Genomic DNA, 25,461 nt, shown 5'->3' on the forward strand with positions numbered 1-25,461 from the left:
GCCTGCACCTTGGCCTGTGGACACCACACGTGAGGTACATGAAGCACCATCCCACACCACAGCCCCGGTCCACCGACGACAGCACCATCAACTCCTGGGTCATCACCAGGCATCCTGCCCGCACCGTGGCCTATGGACACCGCTCGTGAGGGTCACAAAGCACCGTCCCGCACCACTGGCTTGGGCCTACCGATGACAGCGCTTCAGTAACAACGTCGACACTGCCTGCACTGTGACCTGTGGGCACCGCACGTCGCACCGCCCAGCTTCACACCGCAGCCCTGGTCTCACCATCGCTGCTGGACGCCGTCACCAACCCGCTGCCTGCACCGTGACCTGTGGGCACCGCGCGTCGCATCGTCCCACTTTGCACCGCAGCCCTGACGCCATCCACGAAGGCGCACCATACTTCATCAGCCTGGAGTGCGATCCGCAACGGGTGTGACCTCAAGGGCCCGACGACTCCTGCACCGACTCTGGAACCGACACCGCTCTCCAGAGCTCACCGCGAGGATCACAACGCCCTGCAAATCCAAGGTACTGTTTGTGGGTCTTTCCGACACTGTAGCTAGCCCGCAATGCCGCGGCCGACCTGAACTGTTGGTTTTGTTGATCACGACACCGTTATAGCCCCAGGTGGAGCTATAGACTTCAAGGAACTGTATTTTTTATTAAATCTTGCAGAATTCATATTTTGATTACTGTATGTTGGATTTTTATCGTATTTGGTTTTGTTTTATATAGATAAATATTGGGTATTTTTCTAAAACTGGTGTGGTGTCCGTTGGTAGTGTTTTCACTTATTACTGTGTGTTATGTGCAAATGCTTTACACATTGCTTCTGAGATAAGCCGGACTGCTTGTGCCAAGCTACCAAGGGGGTGAGCAGGGGTTATCTGAGTGGGTATCTCCCTTATCCTGACTAGAGTGAGGGTCCCTACTTGGAGAGGGTACAAACCGATTGCCAACTAGAGACCACATTTCTAACACGGACCATTGTTGCTGCCCACGTGCTTCTTCAGTAGAGCAAGAATGGAGCAAGTGAGTGGAACTCCACTTTTATGTTTCTTGTACTTACCCTGAGGATTTGCAGCATGAAGACCAACCTCGAGAGCGGCTCTGTCGACTCTAGGAATGGGAGCAGTACCTGGAATGAGTTTTCAACTCTGAGCAGGACCTGGAGCGGTCATGACAATACATCTTCTTATGCTTGGTGAGGTAGAGTTTCACCTCACGTTCCCTGATGGCCTTAGGGTTCATCAACAAGCAGTCTGTGCAGGTCTTGGGGTTGATGCCCGACCCCAGACACCACAGCCAAACCTGCTGGAGTTCTGTCACAGACGTTGGTTTCCAACAGTCCTTACAGGGCTTGAAATCTGCCGTCTAAGATGATGACTGCAACTGTGTATTGCAAGACTGCCACCGAAACCTTCTAGGGATCTTTTTCAGTAAACCACATAGTGGTTGTTACTGAAATTAGGAAAGGAAATAAAAGGTCTATTTAAAGCAAGAAAGTTCCTCCTTCCCCCCTTTTAACCCACTGTTCCCTGGCAAGAATCTTCTAAATATGAGAAGGATCCTCAGATCCCTCCACGGAACAAGCCAATGCAGGATATCTTGATTCTTAGATGTATTTATCTATACTCCTTTAGGGGTGGGAGGGCTAATGGGGAAGCGCGGAAACAGGTACAATATATATTAATCGAAAGACAAGTTGTTGCTGAAATGCTCACTCCATAAGCTTAGTATACAGATGACGCCGCCTTAATTAAGAAAACATTTTGTTCACTACGGACTGTTCTGGATTGGAGAGAAAAACATTCAGCTACATCACCAAACAGAAATCCATAATATCTTCAAAATTGCAGTAATTAGGGCTGGTCTTCATCGTTATTGCATTGACTCGAGAGCTCTAATAATTGCTCGCTGGCCAAAGTGATGCTTACAGGATGTTTTGCATTCCTCTCTTGCGCAGATGTCTATTGAATTGTTTTCTCATCTAATCTCCAGCATTAAAGTAGGTGAGAAAGAACATCTATTTGCATATGTCCTCGTTAATTTGATAACAAAGTCTGTACCTAATGGATGCTGGCAGAATGACTTTCTAAATCTGAAAGATAATTATTTTTAATTTGACCTGACCAAGCAACAAACCAAATTCTGGTGGAATAGCAAAGTACTTTTCATCTGTTAGAACCATTCTCAGAGAAATTTCTTGATACACATGTTGAATATCTTTGGGAAGGCTATTGTCCTTAGTAAATCTAATATCTAATGCACAAGGTATTTAACAAAATAGACTGTTCTCCATTACGGGATGGTTGCCCATGTATCGTCAGTAACATGATCGGCTGTAGTGGGTTTTAACCACTTATTATCAGGAATGACTAGTTTGGTGCCAAATGCAGCCATTGCCCCTGCCCCTAAAAATCTGATGTGGGCTCCCTAAAATTTCAACTAGTCCTGCTGCCTCAGAAATGTATAAAGGCAATTGGGATGAGCGGTGTCGGGAAGAGGCGATAAGGGTGAAGTTCATGTTACACCCTAGACCAGTGAGGAGAGCCTCATATACCTGACTAAGAAGTTGATATTATTTCATAGAAATGACATTCAACTGTGGAGAAACATTTACGGCCTTAAATCACCTGCACCAATCTTCAGTAAGAAATTAGAAAAAGAGCCTGGGAGGGATAACTAGTGCCAGCCAGGATCAATGGAGATTTCCTAGTCTTTTCAGAGTGTTTGCAGAGTGTTTAGTAACAAGACATTGAGGACAAGGTTAGAAATGCAGGGTGCAATTTGTCTGTCTGAAAAAACAGGTTCTGATGTTCAAGGTATAAAGTTCCAAAATTTGGGCAGAAGTCACAGAGAGGGAAGCGGGGTGTGTGAACGTGCTGCTTCACAATTACTTCAAACTGGACTTTTTCAACCCAACCATACTCAACTGAAAAGCCCCCTTCTGTACTCTAATAATAAACAATGGGTAAAATGCATTTCTCAACGGTTCATAATTGTAATTACATTGTTACATCGTTACAAGTTAAACAGAGGAGGCACTTTATTCACTCTCCACTTCTTCTAAGCTAGGTGTACAGAGCTCCTCCAAAGCCCGCCGCCTCCACTAGGATCCCTGGTTGATGGAGAGAGATGCAGAGAGTACAGGGACAAAGGACAGAGAGGCAAGTATGCAGCCAATGAAAATGTCCAACAGATATAAGCTGGAAAACAACACTCTCATTGCAGCCACACTCCAGCCAGCGCTCAACGGAATAAGCTAGAGATGGTTCAGGGTGCCTATACCCCAACATCCACCTGCACCACTAATACACTCTTCGAGTTGAACACAACTCTAGAGCAGCAGTTCTAGACCTGGGGTCCTAGGCCCCCTAGTGGTCCATAATACCTGCTCAGGGAGTATGTGACTCTTTAGACAATTAAATAATATTATCAGAGTAATATCGTATATACACCAAAGGCAGCAATTTTAATTGTTCTGTGAATGTGAAAAAAATCGAAATTAGAGAATACAAATTGAGTTGGTATCCTGAGCTTGATTTGTGGGAGCAGCACTACTACAGCAAACATAATCTAGTCTGCATGGCTGGTGGCCTTGAATAGAGCGATAAAAAGAGAGCTCGAGCTAGACGTAAAAAAAAAAAGATGTGAGGGAGAGTCCAGCATATCATTTGTCTTTTAGAAATAACGTCTAATTTTGAAAAGCTCCAACACCTTACAATTAGAATTACAAGTTTGACTTTTATTTCCTTGTAAAACAATTACCACATTTCTTTATTTGTATAATGTATATTTGCTTCTGTATTTATGTGCTGTATTGTGGTTCGAAATCACTTAGGTCGGGGTGTCCGACTTCCAAAGATTCAGTGGCGGTCCACAGAAGCCAAAGGGATAAGGGAGCTGATCGGAGCGCACAGCCGGCTCCGGTCAGTGCTTTATGGGTGCAGGTACTCTCCGGTACGGAGTACCTGCACTTCTTTAATTTGAAAGAGATAGCACTTGCACTTCCATATAAAGCACTGGCTTCGCTGCGCTGGCGCTTGCCCCGCATTGTCAGAATCGCGATTGGTCAATATATGGGCTGCATGTTCTAATAAACGCTCACCTAAGGAAAGCAAAATATACCATCTGTGTACTTTCTGTTAAATAGGCTGTCCAAGCTTTACCTGGAGACATTTCAGCATGAGTAATCGCAGCAAGGAATACGACTAAGCTCAAAACTACATTTCAAGGAAAGCTCAGTGTCTACAGTACAAAATCCTTCATTGAGAGGTATCAGCTCTCTAATTACATAATTACAGAATAAACTCAAACAACCGTTCCTCAGCACTAATTAGCAACAATCTGCTAAATCCAGACAGCCACCACTTGCCTTCCACAGCAACAACAGACAATCTGTCACACGCGTTCTCTGCGCGAGAGCACGTCGTGAAAAAACGGCCTGAAGTCTGTCGCGGGCACACACCACCAAATCACAGGGAGCCAGGACGCTCCAGCCTCTAATTCCGATTATCGCTTGCTGTTTGAATATGCCCCTGAAGGATCAGTTTATTCCTATCTGTACTCATTTATATCCGCGGTTATTAGCTTCATTTGACCGGTGTTAAATACCAGTAATAGACCATTAAAGCTGCCCACAAATGATTTATGTTGTAGAAAGCCTTATTACTACACTTTGTAAAACGACGCGTTTTTATCTCCCTTGTACCCGATTTTCTCTAAATGAAATCACGCAGGAAAAAAAAAAAAGAACCGCACCTTATGAATAATTTTCGACTAATAAATGGAGCTGCAGAAATGTAGTCCACCGCTCAGACAAGGCCTAATTGTTTTACTCATCTATGAAATAATGTAAAGTCACAGTTCACAAGATCTAATTATGTGAGCGAGACTCAGAACCCGCCGAGCACAAAGTTCTATAATAAAAAAATAAAAAAAGCTTTTTGAAAAAAAAATGGAAATTTAAATAGGGAGAAGTTTTCCATCTGTAAAATAAGGATTGGCAATCCATATTAGATGTACGATGCCACAGAAAATCTCAAACTCGACATGCCTCTTGAGGAATCCCTTTGCAAATGTTCTAAATCAAGCAGAAGAAATGGCTGCCGCAAAGGTTCTTTCTGTACCACACCGACCTCACTGCCAATGTGATTTTTTTCTGTCTCACAGATTGTTAGAAAAGCCGTGTTATCTATGAAAAAGTATATAAAAAATAAAAAAAGGTGAATGTAATTTAATGTAGCTCACTCTATACTTTTGTAAGTGCTGCTGCTAAACAGTAAAATGTCAAATCATCAAAAGAAAACCTGTACACCAGTTACATGTGTAATGTAATGTTCTGTGGAGGGCACTATGCCATCGCTCTTCAGGATGCATACTGCGTGTCAAAGAGATGATAGGTGTCAAAGAGATGGCATGGTAGGTGCTGTTTCTATTTAGCGCCAGTGACATACAGGTCTGGATGCCCTCAGTAGTTATAAGAAGTTTCGTCTCCAAGAAGTCCCTGTTGTACGCGATCTTGCTGTACATTGCTGAGCCACCGGCAGTTTGATGGGCCTGATGGAACACTCCTTAGGCCTGTCTTTTTCCTCTATTTTTTTAGGTTAAGCATAGCAGAGCGCAAGTGCTGCTTTTTCCATGTGTTGGTTTGAATCTGGACTTTTAACCACGCACACCCATCCCCATCACTCGTTCATGGGCTTGCCTTTCAAAAATCTTTTGTTTTTGCTGGTATCTGCTTTACGTTTGTTCCTCCTTAGGCGGTTTTGTTAGGCCTTGGCCATCGACCCTGTTACATGGATAATTGGAATTTTGCCGATAACTTTGACCGTGAGCGAACTTCTTTTTCCTTTTGCCTCTGTCCTTCGCACTCATGGCAGTGCTTTCAATCAGCTTATGTCAACTGTTTTACTTTTTATTTTCAGTTTGTGAGGCAAGAAAAGTCCAGCTAGGAATTTACAACACTAATAGCTCTAACTTGAGCAAACGCGAGACCCACTGCATTGCAAATGCTTGTGAAATATTGCAAGCACTGAAAGATGGGACTTTATACAGTTTGTCTTTTCACAAAATGACTTTGAAACCATGATGCCTACAATTACAAATCTTCAATAGGATTCTGCGGTACACCCAATTGCAACCTGTCTTTCAAGCTTGGCAACCTTTAATTTGTAACACTAAGTACTTGTTTTTTTTTTTGCTAAAGGTGGACTTGCGCCTTACATATCTTCCACGGAAAAAATAGGCTAATGTGCTAAAATGTATACTGACTGCTAAATTACTGAATGAACTGAAAAATAAAAACATGGTTAGATATAATGAATGAAAGGATCAATACCCAAGCGTAATCCTGCATTACAACAATTAAATGCTCAGAGCCAACAATTATCAACCATACACAGCTACACATTAAGAATAGCTCTGCATTACAAACGGGTCCCCTGCTGAAATACATTAACCACAACAAGACCCATGGAAGTATGTAAATATAAATAACACATGAGCATAGCAGCTTCATTTCGTTTGATATTTTTCTTTTTAAACACCCCCAGTTTAGTCCAAGGAACTGTCAAGGCTACACAAAAGGATGAACAGACATATAAACAGGCTACAAAACAACGACCCCACATGTACCACTGAAATAAAGACAGGTGCCCAAAAACCCTCCCATGCCACAACAGTGGCTTCAAAATGGAAGCCACTCAACGGCTTGAAAATTGTAAGTATTATCTTAACATTATTCCAGCTGTTTCTTCGGGCCAGCAATGCTCTTTGAAAATGAATCAAAACTGGAAGACCACAGGTCCTTTAGTTTGACTTTTTGTTACACCAAAAATACTGCATGATTCCTTTTTCTGAAATGCTTGGAGTTTTAGAGTTAATTTTATAGGTCTCAAAGTCGTGCTGTGGATAACACCAATGCTTATATTAGCCTTAAGATAACTACTTACCAGTGGTTGAGGTTAAGACAACTGTTTACCACTGTTTGGCTTTGTTGTCAAACTGATTTGCTTGCTTCTTTTTGGTTGCTTTTCTTCCGCTTCTTGTGTGTGCCCCTCCTCTGGAGCACAGCATCTTTACAACCCTTTTCATTAGATGGAAGGTATCCTTCTAATCATTACGTTCAGGGAACTACTTTTTCCTCTTTATTTCTGCACTCTATGGCCCTGTACAAGTTTTTCCTCTCTCTTTTGAGTGCTGCTTCCCCCCTCAAACCTCTGCCTTCTCCACTTTCCATTCTGCTGCTGCCCTGTGCCAAGTGGGTCTGTTGTTTTTCAACTTCTCATCCAGACTTTCATTTTACTTTTTAAAGCACCCCTCAAAAGTTCCTTTGTGGCCCCTCTACAAGTTGCTGCTGTGCCACTCCTTTCTTAAGTAATGTGGTTTGACACATCCGTTTTAACACATTTGTAATTTATTGCAACAAGATGGGCACCTCCCACCTTGGAATAGTTAATTAAAAAAGTGAAAAATCCAAAATGGCTGTTACATCATTATGCATGGTATCGCTGGGACTGCCATAAAATCATGACGCCTATGTGTGCATGTGTGATGACACATATGCATGTGTGTATCCTCATGCTTTAAAAAAAAAAAAATATGCTGGAGCTTTTTAGGTCGAGAGCGCAAGCGTGTAAAGATGACGGCTCAGCCAAATTTATAGTTCCAAGGGTTTATTCATCCAAGATGGTAAGTACGTCTTTACACAACCGCTACCTTTCCAAGAATGCCCGATACCTCTACCCCCACGTTCTTCGTTCCCACATTCTACATTCCACTACACTCAACCTTCCACTGAGATTACATAACATAACAAAGCGCTAAGACATGTTGCAAGTATTGTGGGCTTTTAACTACGCCCATCACTTTCATTTGTTTGTGGGCCTGCCTTTCAAAAATCACTTGATGTAATTGGTAAATGCTTTACATGTTTATCCCACCTTAGGGCTATTTTTGTCATGCCTTGTAGACTGCCACTGTTATATGTTTTTTTGCACGTTTGTGATATATTTCAGCATGGGCACACTATTTCTTTTGTCTCTCCCCTTCGTGCTGCATGATGGCCATGGCACTCACACCGCGAACATGGCACAACAGTGTGATCTACATTGGCAGTATTGGAGCGCTGGTCACATTGTTCACAGTTACCTAATGTAGGAAAGTCCTCCTTTTTGCCCTGGTCACCCGCAAACGTTTTGGACAGATACTGGTGGTTACTGACTCTTAGCTGTGCCCTAGGCACTGCTTTCCAGGGCCAGTGCTCTGTGTAATGTGGAAATGCATATGAGGCTAATTATAATTAGTCGTATCAACCTACCTATAAGTCCCTAGTATATGGCAGGACATGTAGGTTTATGGACCCCAGCATAGGTAGTGCACACATAGGTGCACTGCTGAGGTGCCCAGTGTCATTTTAAAGGCAGGCCTGCCTTGCTGGCTGCTTTTAAACTAAAGGTATATGTAGATTCGACTTTGGAATTAAAGGCACTTCCAAAGTCTTAAACTACCTTATTGTTACATATAAGTCACCCCTAAGGTGTGCCCTAGGTGCCCCTGGGTTGGGCACAGCGTAACTATAAGGGACCTTATAAAAAAAATGTATAAGCCCTGGTGAGGTAAAATAGCCAAATTCGTTTTTCCATCACTTTAGTGAACAGCCTACCATAGGCTAACATGGGGAGACTTTATTTTATTTAACAAAGTCCCCCATAAGAGACAGATGACTTAAGTTTGGTATCATATTAATTGTTATAATAAATACCACAATTTGTCATTGTTGGATTTAATATAACTAGTTCAGGTAAATAGTTTAAAAATTCTACCTGAAAGTTGCCAACTTCAGCTCTGTAGTACCCTCTTTGATTGGCCAGCCTCTGGCAGCCTGGCCAGGCTGTCTTGATGAGGTGTGACGGGGCCTTGGCTAAACACAAAGGATGTGCCTGGGGGAGGACAACTTCTTCAGCAGATGGTGAAACAGGATGGGGGAGAGCGGCTAAACTGGTTTTCAAGGGCAGGCAAGGACATTTGGAGCAGCTCAGGGACCCCCACCCCCCATTTTCTGCAACCCCAGACAATTAGGTGCTCTCTTGAAAAGATAAGGAGAAGGCATGGCAGGGGTGCGTTTAGGATTTTATCCACACCACACGTGCGTTCAGCCAGATCTATCCTCCAAAAATCAGTTTCAGCCATGTTGGACTTTTGTAGAATGTTGCTCCCTGGGACTGATTTTTGCCACACTTCCCAGAAAGTCATCAAAGGGGGAAGGAGCCTGCCTGTGATTGAACAATCAGGCTCTCTTGCTTTCCACCCCAGGAGCAAGGATACATATGGCAGAGCTGCACCCACACCTCAGATCCCTACAAGAGACAAGACAAAGAAGAAGGCCTGCCCTGCTGGAGCTCTGACCTGCAAATGGACATTGCACTCTGAAGGACTGCACCAGCTGCAAACTTGGGCTTCACCTTTAAAATGACTTTGCCTGTCTTCTATTGCTTCAAGAAGGGACTCCCTGTTTGCTACAAGTACAAAGGAGCTACCCAGAGACCCCTGCATCAAGTCCTGCAAGAAGAGCCCAGCTGTCCAGTGGCCATTAGAGGATTCTGGTCGGGTGCCTTCTGGAAATTGTAATCCCAACTCCCAAGGAGCAGTTCAGAGCTTCTGGAACTTTGGATCAAGTTCTGAACACTTCAAGCACACAAAAGGGACCTCTGGAAGAAGTTGAAAGATGTCTAGAGCATTTCCACAAGCTGAAGAAGTCCATTGTGGGAGTTGTAGTCTCAGGCCCCAAGAGGCAAACCAGAGCCCCTGAACCTTTGGCTGATGCTCTGGATCACTTTCCTGAATCAGTAAACAGTTCTGAAAGTAAGTGTAACAGTGTTACTTCATGGGTGCCCTGACCTCTGGACTTTGCCCCTGTCCAGTGTGACCTTTTATAATCCTTTGCATGTTAGTTGCTTCTATGAGCTAGAAAACATTAATTCTTTAAAAAGTCATATTTCCAGTTCCTCTTATCCGATTTTAATCATTTTGTTGTCATTTAAAGATAAAAATATAATCAATGTTTATAAATTGGTGTTGGATTTTTATTGTGTTTTACTTATTTACTGTTTTGTGATTTTTAAATGCTTTACACACTTGTCTCCTAAGTTAAGCCTTGCCGCTCGTTGCCAGGCTACTAATGGTTTAGCGGGGATTAATTTATTGAGACGTGGACCTAGTGGGGGTTAGTGGCCTATTGCTTACTTTAGGTACTTACCTGCCCTAACCAATAATCCACTTTCCAACATCTAATCAGTCATTTCCTGTGGCTCTCACCTTAAAACACTTGACATTGGTGAATACTTTACGTAAAACAGAAAGCCTCAAAGCGAAAGCAGCTCTCCCAGCACAGGGGAGAGCCAATACTACAATATTCACTGCACTCAGGAAAACTCGACCCATAACACTCATAACTCAGCCTGTCGTGGTCGTAGGACAATGGGACCACCACCAAAACAATCATGACAAAATGCTCTTTCTGTCTGCGTCATCTTTGGGTCCCCCACTACGTTAGTGGGGACCCTAAAATTATAACCCTTCCCACCATTCAGTGTATGTTTACGCTCTCTCACGGCTTCAACTTTTGTTTTACAGCTGGGAATACTTGTGTTTTAAGGGCCTTGTTTGTAATATCATTGCTATAGGTCAGCTACCCCTGAATATATGTAATGCACCATGCCTTTGAGGGGCTAAATATATCTTTGCACTGCATTATTTATTGCCATTTTCTTTTTGGTTGGTTATGCTCTCTAAGGGCTAACTATATAGTTACATGACCATGTTTCTTACAAATGGTATTTTCATTGTGGTGTCCTCTAGGGGCTGTTCTAAGCATTACAGTCATATCAACATATTAAAATATTTGTGGCACGGAAACTTGCCCCATAATGTTTTGCATTATTTTTACATAACATTTTTGCTCATAACTCAGCCTGTGGTGGTCGTAGGACAATGGGACCACCTTCAAAACATTGACCACAGTGTGTTCTGTCAACAAGACAGGGTTCCATGTCAAAAGACCTTTGTTTTCTTGGAATAAAGGCTTTCGAAGACACAAGTGTGTAATTGATTTTAACTTTACTGAGAAAAGGCCAGCTGGTGAGCAAATGCTGCTTTACAAACCAACTTACTAGCCAATGTGTGAATACAATTAACCCAGGGTATGCAATTAGTGTTGTCCATTATCTGAACTTCAAATAAAATTTGACTTGTTAGAGTAACAGAGAGGATGTATCAAAAGGAGATCCACTGATCGAACTGGGTCCATGTCGGATATATAAGGGCGAACACCTTCCTGATGCGAAACATTAGTGCAATAGAGAAAGCAATAGAGAAAGGAAGGCCTACAAATATTTGACCATTCTTATTCCTCCCAACTTGGAGAAAGTAAGCATTCAAATATCCCAAAATAAACAGCACCACAGCAATAGAAAGGGCACGTTTAGCAGGTTGGATCTTAACATAGAAGGGGCTTCAATACCACTTATACTGCCAACCTTAAAAATGCCCTAGGTATATTAACTAAGTTATTAACCATAGATGAGATTAAAGGGTAACAATTTAGTTTTTCATCCAGGCCACTACAACGTATAAGAAGGGTTTTTACATTTTCAGGGGAAACATTATCCATGCAGATTGTCTTGGTACTGACTGATAAGGCCAAGAGATTTGGCCTACGGCATTGGGAAGTTCATCGTCAGCCTGATAGGTATACACAATATTACAGCTGCATCATCGACATACAAGAGGAACATAAGGGGTCCACCATCAATGACAGGAGAATCAGCGATTGAACTCAAGTCTTTGTCCAGTCCATTAATATACAGACTGAACAAGAAAGTGTTTATTAGATTCCTTTTGCCAAACTGCACAATCTAAGCTAAGTATGGATTTACGCTTTCCGTTTTGCTCACATCAGGAACAATCATGCAGCCTCTAAGGAGTCTGCTTTTAGAAGTTTAATTGGTCTGGATCTACACTCATTGTGGACATCAACATCCACACTTTCAATCTGTCCACAATGTCAAAAGTACGGGACGTTAATAAATAAAAGCTGGGTGAATACCTTCCTCCTTTAATTTTTAATTAACTAATGAGCATAAAGACGTCTGTGCACTGTTCTCTGGTATCAAAACCCTCCTTCAATCCATGCTGTGCGCCACAAATGACATTACCCTTTGTGGGCCACACTCTACAAATCAGACCCCTTGATACTTAAATATTAAAGCAGAACCTTTTCAATCAGCTTTAAAGAAGAATCGAGCAAACAACTGTGCCTGCACCAGGAGGGATCCGCTCAGCTTCCCTTTTGGAAATGGAGACAATAATTTAGAAACGCCTGTTGCCTAAAATTCTAACAAATGGCAGTAGGCATTTAATAGTTGTCCCACAGCTCACTGTTTGGCTTATAAAGTCCTAACAGCATCCCATCAGGGCAGAACGTTTTTATAAGTGCTATGTTTGTTGAAACTGTATGCCCTCCTCATTCAAGACCTTATAATTAAGAAGGAGACACAAAATGCATAGTAGATTATTCTCTAGAGAAAGATAGCCCTGAGGGGAGAAGAGATGCAACTTGGCATGTCTTGAAGCTAAGTCTTTAATCCTGGCTACCTGACTGTCTGAGCAGGCAGACTCTGGAAAGTAAGAGCAAACGTACAGGAAGATAATTATGACGCATTAGAAGCTTAGGACAGTCTTAAGTATACCGATTCTCAAAGATTTTAGGGTAACGTATTTGCATTAGAGGCCACCTGAATATGCTATGGTCAGATGAAACAGAAAACCCTTTACAAAGTATTAACTAAAATACTTTGAGGGCAGAAATACAATGATTAATTTCAAAAGGCAAATCCAATTCCCTTTACCTAACTGAAATTCACAGCAACAACGTTATGCGTTACTGTGAAGAATTATAAGAGTTAAAACAGTTCCACAGATTCTCTTAAACTTCCTACTAAAACTGTAAGGACTTTGCTGAGGAAGGTGGAATTGGAGACCACTAGTAAGTAATTGAGGCATGCTAAGCAAAAGGCAGACGGACGATCTCATCTAATAAAAAAGAAAATGCAAAAGACACATTCAAAGTTAAAATACAAGGTCAGACCTGTAATTTAGATTATTGTGCTGGGTACCACGCACTCTATTGGAAGGATCATGGATGAACGTGTTTTGGTTTAATTAGCATCAGTATGTGAAAAGTATGCCCATCATTATTGAGGTTCTGTCGCCCAACTGTAACAGAAATGTCTACAATATTGTGACCGACAGTATGGAGTACTGTTTTTTTTTTTTTAAGAACTCTAATAAACAACAGCGGAGTAAATGGACGCTAGTAATCTTCTTAATATTTAGATATAAGGAAAGCAGAATTTGGGGTTCCTTGGCCCTGTGTGCTTGCTTGTATGTGTTCACAGATAAAATACTTGAGATTGGCAGATTGCCTTTGGTGGAATCAGTGTTGTTTCATAAATTCTCGAGTGAAACAGGCACATCTGTACCATCAATTACATCTCTTACAAACACATGTGAATGCATTCACAACCCCCCTCAAGCGCACACAACTACTGACTCACCACTGCAGCCACATAGGCAGATCAGGCCCAAAGCTAGATGGCAGGCAGCATTGGCCATGTTGCCTTGTGACTGGAGAGTAGTAGGGCCTGACTCGTAAGAACCCAAACAAGACCTCACTCTTATACCTCATTGTCCTCATTCTCCCAAAAGCTTGTTTACTTTGGGGAAATGAGCAAATGATTCCCTTAGCTCTCCCCGTCAACACTTGCCCTCTGAAAGTAAATGTACAGATCAAAGCAAGGGAGCAGGAAAACCTGTCATGCCCTACAGCAGGGATGTCCAATGTTCTATAATAAGAGGTACCGATGTTCAACGAAAATCCACCTGAGCTACTAATATTGCAGAAGCAGCAGTAATCTCGTGAGACAAGTTTACTTAAGAGACCGTATGCAAGATCACCAGAAACAATCACCTCAGTGCATCCGACACGGTTGCCAGGGAATGTAAGAAATGCTTTGTCAATGTGGATTGCCTCTACATGGGTAATACAGAACAGCCATAGCTGCAATGCCCCTAGCACCAAGATAATAATATTAGTGATAGTCGCTCCAATACGTTTGATTTTCATTACTTAAATATCAGCTTTTAATATACTTTGGAAATGTAACCATTTTTCTCAAAATATCAGCTTATGAAAATATACAGACTTCTAATGTATTCTCGATTCAATGTTCATTATTCAGACTTTCATGTTCAGTACATGCTTTTCAAATTTGGTATAAATATCTTAATTCAACCAAGCAAAAGCTTCTAATTTATATCACCGGGATGCACACAGGAAAGCTACTTACAGGTACCTAGAGAGCTACAGTAGAACACAAGCTACTCATTGGAGAAACCTTCCCTACTGTCTTTCTGGGAAAACAGCAATATTGGGGAGCAGGGAACATAATGTTACTTAGCATGAGGCATTAGGTGAAACATTTACATATGGCAGAGTTATCCTGTTCTCAGCCTACTGGTCCTTCTCTTAGATCAGATAACACAGCTATTTCTCACTTGTCACAGACATAACAGCCAGGCCTTGCTCAACTGGTTTATGCCTAGACAGCTGTATCTGTTCCTTAAGTCATCTGTCTATCTGAACCTTATATCCATTTGTCTACATTGATCAATCCATCATAGGGAGAGAATCAAATGCAGAGTCTCTTAAGAGATAGGAAGCAATGGAAATGTGAGCCGTAGCGAGGGGAACCACAGAGAAGGTGATTGCGGTGCAGCAAGGAAAACAAGGGGACAGAGACACTGTTTTAGGGGGAATTGGGAGAGGAGGAAGGACTCTCGGTTGGTGACTTTCAGTTACAAAATACCGAAAACAAGGACGCAGGGCAATGGGCTTGAGATTAACAAATAGGGAAGAAGTGGGAAGACTTGTCCGAGAATACAAGAAACCATGGCAACACTGTGTCCATTAGAAGTAAAAGCAGAAAATACACCCCAGACAACAAACAGAAATTTCACAAAGCACTGCATTATAAAGAGCCTGAAACGCAACCATGTAGATTGTTTGTAGATACAAGATTTAACGCTACTACATGACAACACTGACATAACTGATAGTGGTTAGAGGGTGGGCTATTAAAACCAAACCCTTCCTCACAGCATCCCAGAGACAATGAATGACATGATTTTCATTCGCACAGGTTAGGCAGGGGTGTGGAATTCCTATAGCCCGATGACCAGGAAATATTGCTTGAGGTCAAGGACAACAAGTTTAGATGGTTTATTTGTCCTTGGGACAACTAGGCCAAACCCCCTGCAGCACAAGCCCTTGGGAACGGAAGGGAATTGTCTGCAGTTGAGGTAATATGTGTGTCCATACGTTTATGCTGTTCAAGCTTGTATTTATGGTTCATTAATGCAAAGCCTTTATTATTAGGGTGAACACTCTAAATACATGTTGTAAGCTCGGACCGCACCACTGCCTGTGGTTACAGTGAAAAAATGTGCATACACGTTTGTATAACAATGGGAGGCTAGATAAAATGCTTCCAGAGTGCTTTCTGATTAGATGCAAATATTTGCAGAAGCGTGAAAGCAAGATTGATGATTCTTGGTTTTCAAAACAAAATGTTAATTAAAAAAATTCAACTAAGAAAAAAAAGGTTTTGCTAAACTACTGTGACGTTTTAGGTACTATTTCTTTGACGCATCATTCAGTAAAATGTTTTGATGCAGGCTAGTATTTCCAAAGAAATATTCAAAATGGAAAATCAGTTTCAACAAGATTATGGCAAACATGAAAATAAACAAGCATTGGCAAAGCCAAAAGGTGTGACATCTGAGGTCAGTCTTTTAGTTTTGTCAATGCATGTCTTATTTACACATGACCTTTGCAAAACTTTATTGTTGTGGGATCTGCGGGCCTTGACCACTGTAACAAACATTGACAAAACACAAAAATATTTTCTGGTCTCAAAAAATCACACGTTTCCACAGTAGTTTCTGGCACTGAACAAAACTACTTTGTATGGCGATATGCTTCTTATGAAAGAGCAGGCTGCTATCACTCACAGTGAAGGCAGCCAATAGATGGAGAGAGAGAGATTTTTTTTTTTTTTTTTTTAAAAGAAGTCTCAGTTAACGTCAGGCCTGAATAGTGGACCAGTTGTTAAAGAAAGTCAAAATTGTGCCCCCATGGTATAAGTCTTTGCATTAGTGCAGATTTACATACTTCATGAATTCAAAAGAATTTACAGACGTGGACCAGGAAATCGTACTCCTAGATAATACTTGTGAACTGTATTTTAGCACGAGCAAAGATGCATGTGTAGATTTGCTCATTCGAAAACATACAAGCTCACTTTCCCTCTAACCACTTTTTCCCCAACCCTGTAAGAAAGTTTACTTCAGCCCTTGTCAGGAGTAAATATTCAACCTTTCCTAGTAAAAAAAAAAAAAAAAATAGAGAAGAGCTTGTGAAAACCAATAAACATGCAAGTTAGTAGGTTTGCACTGACTCAAAAAGGCATTACCTACCCTTGAACGTTTGTTTACTGCTACCTCCAGCCGAAGTATGTAGAGGAAATTGCTAGTATTCATGCCCTTCTGAAGTATTACCCCCGGCATAATCAGAGAGGTGGTTATCAGAGCTATAATATAAGGAGACTGCTACCATAATTTGTTGCCGCTCTACATGGCACCAAAGGGACAAGTCGTTTTTTTTGCAGGACAAGTAGATTTATGAAGGAACATAGCCTATGGACAAGTAGATGTTTTATTAAACTCTACAACCGTGTTAGGGCTGGAAGAAAACAAAATATGTTCCCATTATGAAACACCACCAGAGTAAAATCTTCTCCCACTACGAAGTCCATCACCCTCATTAATTCGTTCATGGAAAATGTTGGATAATCCCCTACAAGGTCCCATGAACTGGCAGGAGAACCCACAATTGCAGATGTTAGTCAACTAGCAAAAACCTAAAACACCAACAGTTGCTAGAATTGGCAAACAAGGAATTAGACAAAAACAAGTAATACAGTACAATTTTTAAAGAAAAGGCAGTGTTTAAATAACAATATGTACAGAAACCCTAGTAGATGTTAATAAGTACATCGCTACAATAAACAGACTATGTACATGAATGTGATGAGTTTTTGCTATGAAGTCATGCATGCATATGGTGTGAATTAACAGTAAATACACAAAAACAAAAAAAAATGTGTGCCTTACCCCATCCAAGAGTGTATTTGATAAATGAATGCGGAGATCCTTACGGAAAGGAAACTCCAAGTGCGACACATGAAACACCGAGTTATCTCTGTCAATCATATACACCTCATTCTTGCCATCAATTAACATCATATACCTGCAAGAGAAAGATTAAAGAACAATTAACATCCAACTGACCTTCATGTGCTCAAATGGCAAAGGACATTATATTACATACATACCAATGTTTACAATAGTAGCACAAAAACCTATGATGTCATATATGACAAACAGAATTACCTACGTGTGGCATATATAGATGTACATACATATATGTGTGTGTATATATATATTACATCGATTTCAGCTCAATCCTATTTTAGGCAACGCACCTTTTGGGTGGGTTTTTCTTAATTTAAAAAAAAAATAATGAATGAGCTGAAATCGACCTAACTACAACGCAACTGTTTTTCTCTTTATTGCTGCTGGAGTTTGCTACATATCGGGTTCCCACACCCATGCTGCAATATTGCGGATGGATGAAGCCAAAGAACATTTTGTGTGCGTATATTATATATATATATATATATATATATATATATATCTCCATATCCTACTGGTGGTCACCAGTATGTAGTTATAGTTAGGACCATGTTTCCATAGAAATAAATTTTTTTGACTATATCTTTGGCACCGTTTGGTGAATCTTTACAAAAGTTTCCAAAAAAGGTGGTCCGGTGATTCTTCGGGGTGATGTGTCAAGTGGGAGCTGAGAAAAGGGGGGCTCAAAAATATTGAGTTTTCCAGGTTAATTCCCATAGGACCTGTAAAACACGTCTACAGCCTGAACCACTGGACGGAATTACTCCAAATTTGGCAGAAAGCTGGTGAGGGTACGCAGATTGTGCTTTTGGTTATTTGATGTTAATCCGTTCAGTAGTTTAGGAGCTATTTAAGGTCAAAATAAATTTGTATATCTCTGGCCCCGAATTATTCGCAAAATTTGTGAATTTTCGTGAATACCCATGTGAAAAGAATTGTTGCAATTGGCTGACCGCAACCTGACTAGAAAGTTGGGACCACCATTTTATTTCACTGGATACAGTCCCCAGGGGTAAAAAGTTGAAAGTGGCATTAGGGGTAAGGGTGAAGGTACGCTGAATCTCTGGGGCGTAATATAGGTGTGGTTTAGGGGCAAATTATAGGTATCATATAACTCTACGTTACGGCACCCAATATTCGAAAACTTTCATACATTTCTGTGAATTATTCTAAAAAAGTTTGTGATTATGGAAAAACCTGAAAGAAAATCAGACTCATTCATACACTAAGTCATTCACTCATACATGCACTCAAGGCTCAGGTGCCCATTCACACACCCACTCAGACATTCACACACCCGCTTTCAGACCCACTCAGACGCTCATGCACCCACTCACATATCCACTGACAAGAGACAGGCCCTGTGGCCAACCTGTGCTGCGCACGGCCAAAGGCCCTGCGTGGCATGGGGTTAGGTGGTTATAATGGTTGGCTGCAAGGCCAGGCTGGCTGTGCATGGCAGGGTTTGGAATAACATATAGTAATTAAAATTACTCTACGTTAAAAAAAACAAGGAAATTCACTAAAACAAAGGTTACAGGGACGGTATATTTAAGTTCTGAATTTACACATACAAAACAATAGAAATTCAGCAGTTATAGTTCTTTCAAGTAACTATTTGCCTCACAAGTATGGGATGTTTTATACAATGAGCTGCAAGCAGACATGGGCACCCATTGCTGCACAGCACTTCAGATGAAGTCGGGAAAACCTTCTCTTTGCCATTATTTCACATTAGGAATGAAATTAGGCATGAATTGCTAGACCTCATGCAATTTGGAAATCGAGATACAGTCAGTGAAAATAAATGGAATAAGATACTGTGACAGGGTTAGATTCAAAACAGGGCAGGCATGTATGATACTGATCCCAAACATTTTGATAAAAAAAACTTTCTGAGAAAAAGTTCCAGTCTCAACACTATGTGGTGGAAAGAGCCACACAAAAGAGCACCTTTTTAATGTTTGAAATATGTTCACTATGTTCCATACAATGAATGGCAGGCATTTAAAGGAAAACTGGGTGGTGGGGTCTGCGGTCAGGCGAGCATGGCACACTGATAAACTCCGTAACAAGGTCTCCCTAAAAGAGCCAGCAGACACATGGACAGCCCTAGCTGGGACAAATCGAAGAGCTGCCTCACCCTTCAAGATAAGGAGGCCCATCACCAAATGTCATTGGTGACCTGAAAAGGAGGGACGACTGCTATAGGGTCACGGGCATCGGAGCGGGTGTGGGCTGCCATCTTGATCATACATGTTCTCCACAAGCACAGAAATGAGGCACCTCCTTGAGTACTCACCTAGCCCAAGGAGGAGGGGAATCAGCAGGCCAGACGGCTCGGTCGGAGCCTCCACAAATAGACACTGAAGGCCAGGCTGCACTGACGGCATCTATGCTGCCCTGTTGAGGTGAGAGACCCCCCACCCCCTCATGCCAACAGTCCGGGATAGTGGAGCGGGCCGTGTGAGAGGCTGCTGTTGCCCCTGCAGACGGAGAAGGAGCTATGTGTTGCTCTGAGAAGATTCCTGGCTCGGCCTGGCAGACGCTCACCCTGTTGGCTCGTGTTTAAAGCTCAAGCTTCATGGCATACAGCACCACGAGTCTGAAAGTAGCCGTCTGTATACTTAATAAGGCCAATCCGACCCTGAGTTTTCTCTCATACATGAGCAAGCGTGGCAAGTGGAAAAAAACAGCTTGCAGAGTGCTGGGGGAAGGTGACAGCCAAGCCACAACAGACGTCACTAAAGGCCCTGGCCACTTCGAGTACACCTAAGAAACAGGTAGACTTAGCATCACAGAAGGGTGAAGGTGGACCGACGACCTCAAAACTTCCCTCAGTGACTTGCATGATAAAAGTTTCAAATATGGTGACCACCCAAATGCAGGCCCTGAAATGAGACCTTGTTGCCAATCTTACGAATCCCACTAAAGAAATTCAAACACTGGGAGAACAAGTGTCTACTAATGAAGATGACATAACTGACATGCGGTAAGAACTGGAGAATTTGAAGGCATAGAGCGCAAACCCAAGAGGGCACGCAATAAACTACTATGGGAGAAATGCTCCGATCTGGAGAACTGATCATCTTGCAACAACATATGCATTACAGTGTCCATGAAACAGTAGAAGGAAAAGACCTGACCCAGTTCTGCAGGAAAATCTTCAGCTTTGAACTTAAAGAGGACCCACCCTTCGACATACCAATTAACCGTTACCGTAGAGTGGGAGTCCTACATTGTCTCCAGGTGCATAACCGAAGCACATTATGGCGAAACTGGGTTCCTCCCCGATGAAAGAATAAAGCACAAAGTCAGGAAACTAGACCAGCTCACGTATAAAGACCAGACCATAGACCTGTAACAAGACCCTTTCTCAGACAGCGTAAAATAAGAGGTGGGCGATGGCACCAGTGGCAATGAAACTGCGCAGGCCATTAATACGATACCGATGGTTGTTCCCTTTTGCCCTATGGTTTCAGAGAAATTCTAAATCATACACAATACTCAATGCAGAGGAGGAAAATGACACCCTGGTGCCTTTTAAGTAACACCCACAACACGATGGAGAAGAAAATGCAGAGATGGAAGTCTAAAGATAGATTGGAGAAGCCCAGGATGTAATGAAGGACGACGCACAAGTAAAATGACAACCCGAGTTACAGTGCCATACTGTTGTCTATGGGTCCTGGTTGGGTCGAGGCATGGAGGCTTATAATATGCAGATCAAAACTGACTTGAACTACCTGCACGGCAGCCACAATAGGACTCTGGTGCTGCTCCTCTCAGATAATATCCTTCAAGTACCTCCTGATAAGTTGCCAACATGTTTCCAACGACCTAGTTCTGGGGGACATGCCAATCTGTGTAGTAATTCTACATCAGCTCTGGGGAGGCGTGGGGAGATGTAAGCAGGCTACAAATCTACTGATCCTTGTGTTAAGGAGGTATCTGATCCTTACTCTAGGGAAGGGGATGGAGACCTTATTTGGTGTGTGTGTAGGGGGAGTGTTGGGGTGGAGGTGGGAAGCTGGTTGTGAACAATGCATATTCAATAATAATATGGTTGGGCTGTTGATGCGCACAAGTATTTGTTTCTTAAAGAGTGAAAGTGAGTGCCAGGTGCAACAATAACAGAGGTTCTCGTGGGCCACTGGAAACATCCATACACAAAGGAGAAAGGTTAGGATTATTTAGTGGAACAAAAATAGTTTGTACTCCTCAACAAAATAACAAAAGAAGTGAGAGGAACCCTCCGGGATGCCCTGTGTCTTCAGGAAACTCATTTGACAACCATGGATAGATACCACCTGATGGTACACAAGCTCTAGCCGACACAATATTTTGCAGCCACATTGGCAAAGAATGAGGAGTGGTTATTGGACTCCACAAAGATTTTCATTTTGAAGAAAGCAGAATGATTAGACACAAAAGAGGGTTGCATCATTTATTTAAAGGGAAGAACCAGGGCTTTTCCTGTAACATTCTTAAAATATATGCCCCCAATCAGGGACAGGAATGATTTCTGAACCACTAGCAAACCATGATAGGGTAAAGGGATCTACCTAGCTTACAGTGGGTAGGAGATTTCAATCTACCCCATGATGCCATACTAGATAGACACCTGCAGGATCGATACTTACATAGCACAATATCACCAGCACTGTTGTGCTGCATGCAGGGTATGGGTCTGATAAACTTCTGGCAAACCAACAACTCTGACGTAGTGGAATTTGCTTTTTCTCCCATGTCCAAATGTCATACTTCCGTATATGATTTGGGGGACCCAAGATATACTAATGGACACCCAGTCTACTGCTCACTACACAATAATGGTGTTGGATCACACGTTAATTTGGTGGGAATGTAAAAGATAAAGCTTAACACCAACCCAGACAAAACAATTTGATACGTCCCTCTTGAAGAGTTATCTCACAAGATAGGTTCTTAGCAAGACAATAATCTACTTTGAGATTAACAATTCTGATGAGACCTCTCCCAAAGTAGTTAGGAAACTATTCAAAGTCAATGTACTGATGAAAAGGCACAGATGTGCAGCTCTGCAACACTCATTATAACTGCACTACAAACTGACTTCAAAGCAGATACGCTGGATCCCTAAAAGACTAGCTGGAAGCTATCTCCCTGATAGGGAAAACTGACCTAATAGCTACTGAAAAGACTGAAAATCACTGCTTTGTCTATGCAAAGATTTCACAAGAGTGCCAACAAGAGATGCTTGATTCTTGCCCATCGGCTAGAAACTGAAACGGCTCATAAGCAAATACCCACCATTAAGGAGCTTAGGTGGGTTGGTTCGGTTAAGAACTTAGACAGGATGGGATCTTTCAGGATTTCGATGCCTCCCTTTATATGGCTGACACACTAACCCCCACTGGATGTAGAATCCTTCATTTCGGAGGCCCATCTACTGATATAATCTAAACCGAAAAGCGACAAACTAGAGGACTTTAACACTGCAGATGAGGTGTCTAAGGTGATTCAGGAGCTGCAACCCAATAAATCTGATATTCCTAGACTAATCATGAGTGTACAAAATAGGGAACTGATGTATAAAATAATGATGTGTTGCCAAATAACTCCTGCTCGTTTAAAGCAAATGTATAACTGTGCTGAGAGCCTGTGCTAGAGGGGATGTGGGCAACAGGGAGACACCATGCATATCGGGGGGCTATATCCGAAACTAACAATATTATGGAAAGAAATCCTTAGCCACATAAGGAGGACAATAGGCTACCCATTAAGGATGAATCCAGGAGTGATTATCCTGGGTATTTGACCTACAGAACTGGTGCACATGACAAAAGAGGGCTGTAGACTCATAACAAATATGCTCCTGGTGGCTAAACAACTAATAGCGTAAGTGGAAGTTTCCAAATCTGCCAACGCTGCAGGAATGGGCAACGGAGCTTAGGACACAACTGTCCAGGAATAAAATTGATATGGTCACTTATTGAAATGGACTACCAATCTGATATAACCTTATAGCCCTAGAGGGCGGAATGTTCTAATTTATAAAACAAAAGCCTCACAGAGCCCGAGGGGGTTAAAATCTCCTTGGGGTCCATGAGTCCTTTCTTTATAGCAACAGCAAACATTGGAATGTTGATGCTCCAGGCTTCTACCAGCCATTAGAAGCCTTGAGCACTATGTTGTCTTCAATGGAGCTCCAAGCATTCAAATGTTCCAAAAGTTAACAGCAACATCTGGTGAGCTATTTGATGGGCATGGGGATGATGCTTGTGTGGGTGAGTCCTACTTTATATTTGTTTTGATAATTTATTTTAGAAGGGGACACGTAAGGATAACCATCTACCCTCATGAGGTTAAATAAACATTTGGACTCAGATAGGAGTGAGTGTTTGGCTCTTAAAATGAAGTCAACAATAAACAAAACAAAACAATACCATCATTAATCAACATTAGAGTCAGCAATTCAAACACACCATTTAAACACACCAAGACCTATTTGGCCATGAATCACCACACCAGTTTAGGAAAGTCCAAACATGTATTGCCCTTTAGAATAACAATGCTAAGATCACGTAACCAAGCGCAAATCCAAATTATAAAGATACATGAATAACTCAGGTTGACTAAACCGTCTAAAGAATCTCAGCTTTGACAGAATATGAATTATTAGGCACTCAAGAATTATCATACAGAATAACAGCAATATAAGATGCACAGTTGAGATTGAATACATTAAGTTAACACCAATGTATAATTCACAATCAGTTAATTTGTGCAGCCAAGTTCAGAATGTGACATTCTAACTATTACCCTAATTAGATTAAGCATGTTGGACTTCACGCAAAAAGAAAAAGAAGACAAAAACTAATTTGGAAAACATCTATTTATGGCGCTAGCAAAAATAGCGGTTGGATTTCTAGAAGAGAAAAACATGAAAACCTGCAAGAAAGACAAATGTGCAATTTGTGTTATACCTCTCCTTAATGGGTTCAGCAGGCAACAAAGTCTTCTTCAGCAGGGAATCTTCATGGTCAGCTTCAGTGGACAGTGACATATATGGGGACACTTCAGTAATGTTTGGACTTAATGCATCTGAACTGTCAGTGGCACACATGTCCTTATTTCAGTATCAGAAATAAAAGCACATCTGAACACAGCCAGGAGCAGGGAAAAACTGAACTCTAAACAGCAGGAAAGAATCCTGCATAAGACTGATCACAGCAAAGGACAAAGCAAAATCTCACTCAAGTCTGAGCTTACATCACAATATAGAAGTCCCAAAAAGTAACTAGATACTCTGCCATTGGTTAGACTATAGGGTGGTTTCGGAGAGAACCAATTAAAACTAGAGCACGTTTCTTCATGTTGCACTTCTTGTGTTCTTTTCTCCTTCATTGGTTCAGCTTTCACTGCCATCACCAGTTTCTGTCACAGAACTAAAATGTTTCAAACTACATAAAAGTACTGAAAGCCATAGTTTTCTGTGGAACACTATCTGGCAGGAACTACACAAATGTTTCAAATGTTACAGCACAAGAACATTTCTCTCTTGGATCATCAGGCAGGTTGTTTCAGAAAGAACAGAAAACTTTCTAAGCATCACATTTCATAAAACAAACTATTTATTTTCTGAACATGTAATTATTATTTTTTCATTACTCTGTTAGTAAAACATAAAATACATTTAATTAGACAGTGAGTTATTTACAAAATATGTCAATTCTCAGTGTAGGCCTCATTTTCATTTCAGCCTTGCACTTTTTAATGCACTTTTTCTTTCAGTTAATCACGCAATTTTATTAATAATTTTAAGACTCTAACACTTGGCTGTCCTAAATCCTTGAAATTTCTACTGATGACAACTTGAAGCGCAGAATATATATATTAGACCCTTAAAACAGGGTCACAGTGTATTTGCGGTATATTTATTGAGTATATGGTTTACTGGCTTATGTAATTGCTAGTTGACAGAGGGGTGTGGAGAGAGGGTTTCTTTCAAACTGTTCATGACTGCCCACAGCGGGCTGGTGTATTTTTATTGTTATTGCAGTAGCGATGAATCTCTGGATGAAACCAATATAA

The 25,461-nt window shown here is 41.6% G+C and overlaps 1 protein-coding gene across 1 annotated transcript in view; it reads right to left on the minus strand.

The window, feature by feature from the left end:
* RNGTT (RNA guanylyltransferase and 5'-phosphatase) overlaps positions 1–25,461 on the minus strand; it is a 1,492,790-nt gene that overhangs the window by 918,640 nt on the left and 548,689 nt on the right. Inside the window, exon 9 of the mRNA XM_069235480.1 lies at positions 17,305–17,440. Coding sequence (XP_069091581.1) covers positions 17,305–17,440 — 136 coding nt within the window. The remainder of the gene's footprint in view (positions 1–17,304; positions 17,441–25,461) is intronic.

Source organism: Pleurodeles waltl, chromosome 5 (genome assembly GCF_031143425.1).
Source record: "Pleurodeles waltl isolate 20211129_DDA chromosome 5, aPleWal1.hap1.20221129, whole genome shotgun sequence".
NCBI classification, from domain to species: domain Eukaryota; kingdom Metazoa; phylum Chordata; class Amphibia; order Caudata; family Salamandridae; genus Pleurodeles; species Pleurodeles waltl.